The sequence below is a fragment of the Borostomias antarcticus genome (assembly GCF_949987555.1).
Source record: "Borostomias antarcticus genome assembly, chromosome: 5".
Taxonomy (NCBI): domain Eukaryota; kingdom Metazoa; phylum Chordata; class Actinopteri; order Stomiiformes; family Stomiidae; genus Borostomias; species Borostomias antarcticus.
In genome coordinates, this window is record NC_140238.1 from 8,220,083 (window position 1) to 8,232,613 (window position 12,531).

General features: G+C 44.9%; 2 protein-coding genes across 2 annotated transcripts in view; both read right to left on the reverse strand.

Annotated features, from left to right (window-relative positions):
• Positions 1-285: 285 nt before the first annotated feature.
• six1a (SIX homeobox 1a) lies at positions 286-2,141 on the reverse strand (the record flags this gene model as incomplete). Its single annotated transcript, XM_084437964.1, has 2 exons — positions 286-580; positions 1,582-2,141. 2 exons carry the CDS (start codon positions 2,139-2,141, stop codon positions 286-288), a joined length of 855 nt encoding a protein of 284 aa, XP_084294090.1.
• Positions 2,142-10,329: 8,188 nt separating this feature from the next.
• Positions 10,330-12,531, reverse strand: part of six4a (SIX homeobox 4a) — a gene marked incomplete at both ends in the record, with an annotated part of 4,758 nt that continues 2,556 nt past the window's right edge. The window contains 2 exons of the mRNA XM_084437555.1: positions 10,330-10,958; positions 11,911-12,531. The exon at positions 11,911-12,531 is cut by the window's right edge and continues 86 nt beyond it. Of these exons, the coding sequence (XP_084293681.1) occupies positions 10,330-10,958; positions 11,911-12,531 (1,250 nt within the window). The remainder of the gene's footprint in view (positions 10,959-11,910) is intronic.

Sequence of the window (12,531 nt, forward strand, 5' to 3'; positions counted from 1 at the left end):
AAGTTGCTATAAATTGAATCTTAACAAAATATCATAAATTAAGCAAATGGGCAGTCCAGTTAAGTGTTTCGTCGAGTTAAGAGTTCTAGGACGGGGCCTTGTATTTTCACGGGCAGGAGGACTAGGCTCCCTAAGTGGCTATAGGATAAGCGCATAAAAGAATTGCGTTATAGCTCTAACCGAATTTAACGACAGACAATTCAGTCTATAGTTATAAGGTACCATAGTGTAATTTCATATATGTACTCAATCTGATATAGTTATCAGTCTTTTAAAAGAGAGCCTCTAGGACCCTAGATCCACAAGACTAGATGTTAGAGGTCCCAACAACGAGTCTTGGAGCTGGTGCGGGTGTCCGTGCATTCCATGCACCGACTGTGCTCCACCGAGGCCGGCCATGGGGTAGGAGGAGGCGCCGGGGTGACTCATGTTTCCCTGGAGCAAAAGCACAGAGTTCTGATCGGGGCTTTGCGGTGGGGAGAATTCATCCTCCGAGCTGGACATGAGCGACTTTCCGCCATCGAGGGGAGACAGTTGGTTCTGTTTGTTGTTACCGGCGTTGTTGTTTTCACTGTTCTCTCTGAGGAGGAAAGACATGGGGGATTAGTGAAATATTCATCTTGATAACGCCGGCAGGACGTGCGTAAAAATGAACAACATTGAGGGCCTACATTATGAAAAACCTAAGGCTGGATTCGTTAATCATCACCAATACTGGCTATTGTCTATGTAGCCTAATGATGTTAGTAGATCTGTTGTTGACTTAAAATAGCAAAATTAAGAAAGTGTTCATGGTCGCGAGGGGTTATCTTAGGTATGGTCTACTGCAATGTTTGGTTGAGATGTGAACCCTTCCTGAACACAGAAGATAGGATTCATATTGAGAGAGATTTTACAAAAGAAGAATCAATTAATTCTGACAAATTTAATTAATATTCTGCTATTTTGGGCTAGCCAGGATTTGTTTTGCATCATGGAAATCTAAACAAACATAAAATGCAACACAAAGTTTAGTTCACATTTAATATTTCTCAGAAGCCCACATACACTTTAGGTTTAAACTTCTTAATTTAGTTGTAAATAAAAATGTAGGCATACTTTTAGAAAGAATAGTAAGCTAACATTTATAAGTTAATCGCTAATGTGTTACATTGTTTAGAACAACTCCAAAATGGCCTACAGGTTTTTGGACTAGCATATAGCTATTTTTCCCAGATTTTTTTTTTAAATTATGATTTACAATAGATTTATTTGTGAAATTATTACAAATTGACATGGGCATTAAGTCCATATCACAGGGCATGCCACTTAGAAACAGATTTGAAGATTGAGCCCATATTGATGAAAGTGTAAACCAAAAAATAGGCCTAAGCGAAGATATGATCGTGTCCAATTCTACGCCCTTTGGCAATCAGTGTATATCACACAGTCTGTCTATCAGTCTGTCTATATGTGTATATCACACAGTCTGTCTATCAGTCTGTCTATCAGTGTATATCACACAGTCTGTCTATCAGTCTGTCTATCAGTGTATATCACAAAGTCTGTCTATGACACTTTACACTAACAGTTTAAACCTACCTCTCTTTAGCCTCTGCTGCTCTGTCTCTCTGCCGTCTGTTTTTGAACCAGTTGCTGACTTGCGTAGTGGTCAGTCCCGTAGCTTCGGCCAGCTCTCTTTTCTCCCTCGGGGAGGGATAAGGGTTATGCGTATACCACTCTCTCAGGACGCCCCTCGACTTCTCTTTAAAGCAGTAGCTGGTCTCCTCGCCGTCCCATATCGTGCGGGGCAATGGGAATTTCCTACGGACCCTGTACTTCCCCACGGCTCCAAGTGGTCGGCCACGCAATTTCTCCGCCTCCACGTAGTGCGCTTTCAGCCAGAGCTGCTGCAGCTTGGGGTGGTTATGGGGCGAAAACTGGTGGCTCTCGAGGATCTTATAGAGCTCCCTGAAGTTCCCTCGGTGGAATGCGACCACTGCCTTTGCCTTGAGTACGCTCTCGTTCTTGTGGAGGTGGTCACAAGCGGGTAGAGACCAGAGGAAGCGTCCGAGCCGCTCCAGGTTGCCTCCCTGTTGCAGCACCTCACACACGCAGGCGACTTGTTCTTGAGTGAACCCAAACGACGGTAATATTGACATGATGTCTGGTGTCTCCTCCACCCGAAGCTGCTATCCACAACGATGCCGCAAGTTTTCTTGTAGGCTACACTCTGGTTTGTTATTGTGTTCCAGAACCCACTGCTATCCTTCCGTGGAATATCCACTCCACCCCTGATGCGCACGGGAGATTCGGATGTTGATTGTTGGGACAATTTGTTCCTGTTGGAGATATGTCAGGCTTAAAGAGAGAGCTGCGCGATTCGTTGATTGGCTCTCTCTCTGCCCTATACCCTGGCAGCCGAGCAGAACTGAGTTTGCAGCTCCGTTTCCTCCCTAGAGGGAGTACGTCAGGGGCTGAAACCGGAGCGCCCCAACCCCCCATCCCACTGGCGTTAGCTGAGGGAGGAGAGATACACCTAAATGCTAATCAATTATTACAGACCTCTTAAAGGCATTTTTACCACGTTCTCTAGAACCACCAGTGTTTCTTGGGGAGCTTCAGAACAGTCTTCGATTCTGCCATAACCCTGTGGTCGATAGGCCTATAGGCAAATTTATTGGATCCCATACATGATCAATTAGCACCGTTACCTGGCCTCATCTGGCCACCTCCTTAATCGGGCGCAGATTGTTTATTCCCCTCCTATTTTATAGTCTATTAATTATCAAGTAGTTAATTTTATGAGGTGGTATAATTTAATAACTTCCTATGACAGTTACACGTGCCACTACTATGGGTGCCTGCCAAAAAAGTTATTGGGCTTTTCAGATTGAAAACAAATGAATAGCTCGAATGTGTGAACTTGAACTGCATTTCAAGGACAAAAGGGCTAATTTGGTTTGATCAACCTGCAACCATTCTGTTCAAGAAAGGAGCAGCTACAAGCATGTAAACAATGGAGACATCCTATTTTGGCATATTATGCAAACTCTCGTAAAGGGGTAAGAGCTGTCTTTTTTAGGTAGGCCTATTGATAATTCATGTATTGAAGGTATTTGTGAGATGAAATCACGTGTATGTATTGGCTATAATAATTAAGATTGTTGTGAGCGTAATGACACTTTAATATACCAACAACGGCAGTGCGCAGATTGACTACGAGATTGAACTGATATTACAAACTGACTTTAATATCCGCATGCAGTGTCTTACAATTGAATGTGTGTGTGTTTGTGTGTGTGTGTGTGTGTGTGTGTGTGTTGCATTTAGAGGTAGCCTATCCTGGACTGGACTCATTCATTGATTACGCAATTTTTAAGACTCGAGCGTTTTCCTTTATTAGGGCATCATTCGGTTTTATAGCCATTAGTGAAAGATTTAATTTGCTAGATTTTTTCTCACTAGGCCTAATTTATGTAGGCCAGGCCTACATTTATATTTCAGGGACCTTGCAAGGCTTAGTAGGTTCCATACTGTCTCCAGTGTTGCGGGTGAAACGTAAAACCAGTCCATTAGTAAATGAGTTCTGTGTGTCACGGGTTCTTGGTCGTTGACTTGTTGTTTTGAGGGGCATATCATATTTCCTTATCTTTACCAAGATTTGTAACTCGATTCTATACAACACGTCAAGATGTAGGTCCTTATTTTTATACTCCCAATATCTTCCACAAAAACGTTTGGAAGTGTTGGGTTATTACGCTTTTAATCATATAGGAATTACATGAAGCGCAGCATGTTCTGAACAATTGTTTTTGGTGTCACACACCTGTGAAAACAAAAAACATATCAGGCTTGAACGAGAGAGAAGTCCCTTATGTTTTTTGGGGAAAAAGTCAACTCATACAGCTAAATTAAATTAAGTTATTGCATTATAATAAAAAGGCCTATTTCTCATTGTTTTGTGGTATATATAGGCCTATATATATATATATATATATATATATATATATATATATATATAATGACAGCATGGGTAGGCCTATGTTTGAATCCTTATGCATTACGACCATTAATACGGTGTGAACAGATACAGTAAGAACATGAACGAGTAGCCTATTGCATTTTGACTATCTCAACAAGAGCACGTCTCAGACGTGCCATGCGTAGTTTAAATGGCACAATGGCTTATGGATGGAAACATATAGTCTTGATAATCCTGATAGCAAGAGTAAAAGATATGCATTTTATTAGTGGTTGGGTCTTCTTTACTGGACATCGGGCCTCTACGTCTGCGCTCAGTTCCGCAAAGCCCAGTGCTTCAGCAAATGAGCTGTCTGATGAGGACCGCTCGGGTTTCTCTAATATCTCTACCACATTGCGCCGCGCCTCCTTCTTTAACCCGAGAAGTCAGGGGGACGTGCCCGGTCTCAGGTCGAGATTATTTCAAGATGTGGACTCCCCTCCACTCTGCCCCCGGGCAACGATGACGACTGGCGACGTCTCTGCAACGGCACACCATGATTGTGGATGGGAAAAGGGAGAGAGAAAGAAACCGAGGCACACAAACACATTCCGAGAAAGCCCTTCATAAAAATGTCACCATATCTCATATAAAACAGTCCATGTTTCGTTTTTGTGGGTCAGGTTTTTTTTTCTTTATAAAAAACGAGAAAGAGAAATTGTGAAAGTCCAGCAGTCCACACAAGCTATAGCAGATGGTTTTTGCTAGGCCTAAATCAGAAGTGCTATTTCAGCTGTTGACTGGAACAATGCCTATACTGTTCAATTGGACTGAAAAATGTGGAATGTATCTCTAGCAGTCCCGCGGCATTTCTGGATTTTTGACCTGGTAAACTGAATCAACCAATTAATATCATAAATGTTTTGGGTTTTTTCAGTTAAAAGGAGGGCCACGTTTCCCAAAGCGATCGTATAGCTTTACCTGCTTCGTAAGCTACGTTGTAAGCTCCCCCTTTAGATGGCGCACTGTTTCCCAGAGCCTCCTTCGCTAAGGTAGCCTATAGGCCTACTTTAAAAAACTTCGTAGAGCGCTAAGGTGGGCCTACATCGTAACTGGGAAACGCGGCCCTGATATGTAGGCTACTACTCCATTGGCCCAATACATGTTAAGAAAACCTATAGCCTTTTAATGCGCGTATCATCGGTTTGGTGTAGGCCTAGATATTTTTGAATAATGCTCGCCTCTAATTTAAACCTGCATGCTTGAACCATTTCGTGCGACTCCCTGGGACAGGAATTAAATCAGACTAATTAATTACCACGAATCTTACTGAGAAAGCCCCCCTTAACCCACCGGACACAAGTGCAGCACATTGAAATGGTTGCTCCTTGCTCAAAACACAACACAACTGTTGACATGAGTGAGTTAAATGAAATTGGAGCCGCAATTATCAGCTTAACAGAGTTTCCTGTCATGTTGGAAAATTAGACCTTGTACAAGAGCACTGCGGTCACCTCCCATCAAAATCATTACGGCTTATTTTCCTCAGTGGGCCACCTCAATACAGACTTTTAAAGCATACAGTAGCCCTATGCTATCTATGCTTCGGGCAGCGATATTTTGGGATAAGTGTGGTTATATTAGGATAATTATGTTTCGAGTTATACAAATAAACAAATCCACGAACTGATAAAACCCACAAGATTTTCAGTTGACGCTGTAGGCTAGGCGTTGTCCTCAACTTTGTGTGCCTACAGGGAGGGGGCGCCAGCTTATTAACAAAGTCTATGTTAAATATTTTATGGCTTAATAGCTCATGCACATTTATCAGACGCGCCCATTGAACATCTGGGCATTTTCATACTGCTTAGTGTTTACTAATCATGTTCAATGCATTACTACAAGAGCCAAACTCTCCTCAAAAATAGTAGCCTAAACATTGATTTTGAAAGTGACATTTGGAATGGGGAAAGCAACCGTCATGCTGAAATGGCTCTCAGAAAAAGTAAAATTCGTCCATATGTCATATGAGAGTCTTATCGGCGTCGCTGCTGTTACTAAGTCTTTCACTGGGAAATACCATTTGACCAGTGTGGTGTGAGACATGATGCAGCCTCCCAGCTGGTGCCTCTCTCTCTTACCGTATCCCATTTCAACGTAGAACAACGTGTGTGTGTGTGTGTGTGTGTGTGTCTGCGTGCGCGCGTGTGTGTGTGTGTGTGTGTGCGGGCTTGTGCGTGTGAGGGTCTCTCTCTCTCTCTTCTCTCTCTCTCTCTCTCTCTCTCTCTCTCTCTCTCTCTCTCACACACACACACACACACACGTACACACACACACACACACACACACACACACACACACACACACACACACACACACACACACACACACACACACACGCGTTATGGCGCATTTGGGGCAAGTCCGCCAGTGCACGTTTCGACCATTATCCCACACATGTTAAACGTTGCACTATAGTCCAGAACCAACCGTTGAGTCTCACCAGGTCGCACCTTCCCGTTCTCATGTAAGCCTACATGATGGACTAGACATGTGGAGATATTTTCTCACGCTTGATAACTCAATAATCTAAAGTTGTATGTCAAAATTCGCCATGTGGCCTACTTTACATGAAAAACAAGATCGACTCCTATAGCCTATTACTGCCACTCCCAAATTAGATTTGATAGTCTATAAGCTTATGAGACCATATAGATAGATATACTGTAGATAGAAGAAGACCACCCTTCCCTATCTCCTTCCTTCTGGAGGAAAAGTGTAGCCCCTAGACTGGTGGTGGTGGGTCTGTTTGAGCGGCACAGTTCCCTGCGACCCCTGCCCTCTCATTAGTGGGACGTGGAGCAGCGGAGTACCGCGCTCCCCAGGTCATGTTACATATGGCTTGCAGTCTGCTGCGCCGCATTAAATGTCAGCTTTGAAACCATCCAAAAGATCAGAGGTCAGCGTTTTTAATAAGGCCTCGGTTCTGGGGGGTTCCCTCCTTTTACTGCTCGCCCGCGCATGTTTTACAGTGCGCGTTTCAAATTGCGGACAAAATTCTACATCTAGCCTACTGTACTCGACTTGTTCCTTCTGTGTATCGACCGGATTGAATAAAATGAAAACAAAAACAAATTGTGCTTTTAACTAATCTCACTTAAATGCAAAATGTGTAATTTCAAAATTATTTATAGTTTTAGAAATATTTATAGGAATATATTTTTAAAAATATGTTTGCTTACAGGGCTGCCTATATAATGTGTGTATGTGTGTGTGTGTGTGTGTGTGTGTGTGTGTGTGTATATATATATATATATATACAGTATATAGGATAAATAGGTTAAAATAGGACTCATTTATAACTCATTTATATAGGATAAAATGAGTTAAATATATACACTAGGTATATGTATATATACAGTATATAGGATAAATTATATATATACATTATATGCATAAATAGAGCTCTATTAGTGTATTCTTCTGAGCAAGTGCTGGATATAGCTGCTCTTTTCCCCTCTAATCTACAGGCACAATACAGAGGTGGAATTTGGAGTTTTATGTGGCCCCCTCCCCGTGAGACCCGGGGAACATGGGCTCCTGTTGCCAATGGGACAATTGTTCTGAGCTCCAACAAAGACGTTTTCACCCTCTTCAATATTACAGGAGGCGTCACCCGATACCTAACAATCAGCTAATCCCATGCCCATGGCGACGAGGTCACCTGTGCACAGGTAACTTTACACCAGTTACCTTCCTCTCTCTCTCTTTCTTGCTCTCTCTCTCCCTAAGCCTGTACCGCTGAATGAACAGAGACAAACACTCTCTGTTTATTTGGGTCATCGGTAGATCTCATAATTCCAATAACAAGGATCCACACAGAGGACCAGTCCTGTAGACCGGTCCCAGACGCTGTAACGTCCCCATGCCGTCCATCTTCCTATCTTATCGAGCCTTCCTGGTTTTATCCCAGGGAGTCCACTGACTGAGCCAGAGTTGGGTGGAAAATCATGAACAATACCCCAAAAACGATGAGAGCAGCAAGTCGTTTTCTGGACAGAGACCCAGTGTCTGTGAGTGACAGCACTTCAGATTCATTCTTCCACATGTTGGCCGAAGGAGACAGGGGAGGCCCCACTCGGCACTGGCTCGGGGAGAAGGCCTTCGGACGGGGCAGCGGGGAGCTGCAGACCCCCCACCCCTCAGAGCAGTACTGCTGGAAATCTCATTGCTGTTTATTTGAATTACGGGGGCTGGGATGAGAAAAGGAGGGCTAATGAACTCCAGGTTGCCAGGCATGTGCAAACGATCACTGCAGGTTTTCAGGGCGCAGTTCTAGGTTTGCTGGATTAGTGCATGCCTGTTATTTCCCCATCCTCTCAGAGTTTGGCTATTTGAGCCTTTTCAGAGGTATGTTTTCTGTCTAGTGAATCTTGATCCGCGGTGGACACACACTATACACTATACACACCTCAAACACATTCAATTAGGAAATAATAACCTATACCGTTTCAACCTCGATCGATTTATGGGTTAATTTACAGTAGTACATAGGAGTAATACAACAGGACCGTCTTGTGTTTTTATAAATATAAACTTTTAATGCAGTAATGGGAGATTTAGAAAAATACATTCACATCATTTCAGATTACAAACATACAGTTCAAACTAGGATTAAAAAAACAAAACATCTCAATCTCTTACCATAGGCCCATGGCTCATTTTTGGTATATGATGTCAGAGCATGTAGGAGAAATGTCCTCTGTAGTGTCCACTCTACTGAATGTGGGTTTTTGATTTAAGAAACTTGACAAAGAAGATGCCTCACATATACAGGTGTGTGTTTCTCAGATACATGTGCATGGGGGTGAGATGGGCTAGTCTATTCTTGTAGATCGGTTATGCACTCTGTTGTGAAAAGCTCCAATTACATGTGACATCTGACTGACGAGGTCCACTCAGTGCCTATAACGAGATTGTGTGTGTGTGTGTGTGTGTGTGTGGGGGGGGGGGGCTTATCTCACAACCAGGAAAAGCAAGAATAGCTTTTATGAAAGACGCTGTGATGTCACACCCCATCTCATCATCAGTCAACAAGTATGAAATATTTTTTCCAGTCACAGTCAATATTACTAAAAATTAACAGTAAAAGGCACAAGTGGCCATGACATTCTAATATGTAGGGACACGGCTGAAATCCTCCCCTGAAGACAACATAATTGGGCAGGGCATACAGAGGACACGAGACCCACCGGTTCTCCTTCCTCACAGTGCTCCTACTGTACTTCATTACCAGTCCCTCATACAGACACCCAGACCAATGATAAAATGTTGATATGTGCTTGCATTGTACTCTATAGAAAAATATCCTCTGTGTTTTGAGAGACACTTTAAAATGGGGGACATTAATGGGATAAAGCATGGCCAATTATGCTTCACCATGAAATGTAGCATTATAACCACTCCATACTGAATATGGGCCGGTTACACTGGCTATCTCCTCTCTCCCCTCAATACTAATTAACATTTGAAATTGATTTATTAACGTGTTTATTAATATGATAATATGTATGAGGTTTGTGATGTCATTATGACATTCTTTGATCTACAATCTTGTGTTGCATGTGTTGTGATTACGGTAGTGCAAATCCAGACAAAGGTCAACACAGTCTGACATCTACAGTATGTGTCAGAAAGGCACATGCATTTCACTCTCAGCCTACTTGAAACAATACCAATTATGAATATGGGTATGATGATGATGATGATGATGAACCTCAGAGGGATTCTAAGAATTAAAATTGCATAAACCAACAACTAACTGTACACAGCTTTGTGTGTACAAAGTTGTTCAGTGCAGCTGTAGTGGTTTTAGTGAACATTTTCACTAGTGTTTTTTCCCCCCCTGCCCCCTACCAAATGACCTTTTTGTTTTGACCCAGATGACGCATTTAGTTTGGAGGAACATCCTGGTCACATGACTTGGGCAATTCCAACACCTGCTTCTGTGGATCAAATCCTCTCAACAGGAAGTAGCAGGTGTTGTCTATAAAAATGCACACTTAAAATGTTTTAATGCATGCAAGGGACGTCTGTGAAATGAAAATAAGAGTTAGTTTTTATACTGTATCGGATGTCAAAGAAAGATCTTGGGCCTTTTAAAATAATACATTTTTTTATGAATTCATGGTGCCAATCTTAAGGGGCTGTGTCTGAATAGAGTGCATTATAAAGTAATTGAACACAATATCAGCAAATAATTTAACATGTATAAGAAATGAATGGTAAAAAAAAACAAAAAAACACACACACAAATAAAGTAAAAAGATTCACCACATCACTGTTGGGCAGATATGAGTGCTTAACGAAAGGTCACATGACACAGGTTAAAGGTCAGCCATGTCCTCGTCCATCTGCACCGTCTGTAATTTGGCCAGCTCCTTTTCCTCCCCGGGCTCCATCTCGCCAATAATGACCCGCACGATCTCATTCACCCTGCCCTGGCTCGCACGGCCGTCCCCCTTGTCGTCCGGCACTGTCATGTAGTTGTTGTTCATGCCGTGGCCCAGCAGGTGTGTGGAGGAGGCCGGGTGGGGGTTGTGGCCCCTGAGGTACTCGGCGGGATGGAGGTGGTGGCCGGCCGGGTCAGTCTGGGCCATGAGGGGGCTGCTGACGGTCAGGGTGGTGTAGACCTCGGGCTCCGAGCCGGACGAGCTGACGGTGGTGGCGTCGGAGGGGGGGGGCAGGCCCCGGCTAGAGGGGACCTCCTCCGGGTTTGAGGCGTAGCTGAGCTGGCCGCTGGAGTCCAGGTGGAGCCCGTGGTGGTAGGGGGAGTACACTCCACCTCCTCCCCCCTCCATGGGCTCCTTCTTTATGGAGGTGTGCCCGACGGTGCTCATGCTGTAGAGCACCGTGCTGGGGTGCAGGGGCGCCATGATCAACTTGTCCTGATGCTGCTGCTGGTAGGAGTCGTCGCTGGAGGTGCTAACCGCTACATTGTTCATTTGGAGGGTACCTGGGGTGACAGGCATGACAGGTCAGCACATAGCTTTTTGAGTTCCCTCCCATGTAGTGCTTTATATCTCTAGCGGACCCCGCTTCCTGTTTCAATGCAGTGTAGCCCCCCAAAACTCTGCTCTCACTCTTACTGTACGCTACGTTTCACTGGAATGCATCGCAAACCTGTGCTGTATCTCTCACACTTAATAGTTTCAAGAGCTGACCCTGCTGTGGGCCCCAGGAGAGCCTGATGTAAAACCCTGCCATAGCCCAACCAAAACGCCCCCCCCCCCCCCTCCAAGTTCACTTGACTTTGTTGTTGTCCTGGCATCGATTCTCTGCCTTATGTCAAACTAAGTGGTGCAGTGACTGCTTTCTTGTTAGTCCATATTTCAGCCCTCTGATTGTCTGAAACATGTTCTCCTCCTCTCCCTTTCCCGGAGGTCGAGGGTGTGTGGTGATGATGAGCGATGATGACTGCAGAACCTGCTCTGGACGTTTCAGAGGACCACCAAAATATCCCCGCACAAAGTCTGTGTGTGTGTGTATGTGCGTGTGTGTGTGTGTGTGCGTACGTACGAGAGGCCCTCTTCCCTCAAGGTGTATAGTAACAGTCCTCTGGGCTCAAACCCAGAGTCAGTCATGCCAAATCTAAACTCAGCTCAGACATATTGAATGTGCTGGAGTCAAGATGACTAATCCCCTGGCTACTCATACATTTTTAAGAAGGGAAAAGGGACCTGTTGTCGTGATATTATATAGGCTTGTAGTAATACACTTGAAAGGTCAAGGTCTTACATTTGTATTATGCATACAGAATATTCACACTCACAGTATCTGTCATTCAAATATCTATACTTTGAGGGAGGGCTGAAAAATACCAAATAAACTAATATAAGGTGTCAATACTCATCAATAATTATCAATATTCATCAATAATTATCAATAATCAATAATCCTCCACCCACCTTGTGAGAGGGCTGTGGAGGACGAGCCGGCGGGCAGCTGCAGGGACGTGAGGCCCACGGCGCTGTTGAGGAGCGAGCTCCCGTCGTTGTCGGCGCCGCCGGCCACCGGGACCAGGCTGTAGCCCCCCAGCTGCAGGGCCCCGGAGGACGAGCTGAACGTCAGCACCGAGGAGGAGGAGGAGCCGCCGTTCTGGGCCGCCATGCTGCCGTGCACCCCCTCCAGCTTCACCTCCGACCCGTTAGCGCAGCCCGGGTAGGAGGCGTACTGGAGGCCCGAGTCCATGCCGGAGCCCCCCAGCCCCTTCTCCTGGCCAGCCTGCATCTGCATGTCCACGCCAGAACCCCCCAGCAGCACCCCTCCAGAGGCCCGCAGGGGGTTGAAGGCCAGGGGCTGGACACCCAGGTTCAGCCCGTTGAAGAGGATGTTGCTCGGGGCCTGGAGGTACGAGGAGCCGCCATTGTGGAACACCGTGGAGGTGTTGCTGGTCACCAGGTTCCCGTTGAAGAGCACCCCGCCACTGGACCCGGGGGGCATCTTGATGTCTCCTATCTGTTGGATGACCACCCCACTGTCCAGAGACCCCGTCTGTAGGGAGAGGCTTCCGTGGGTTATCGTCCCGT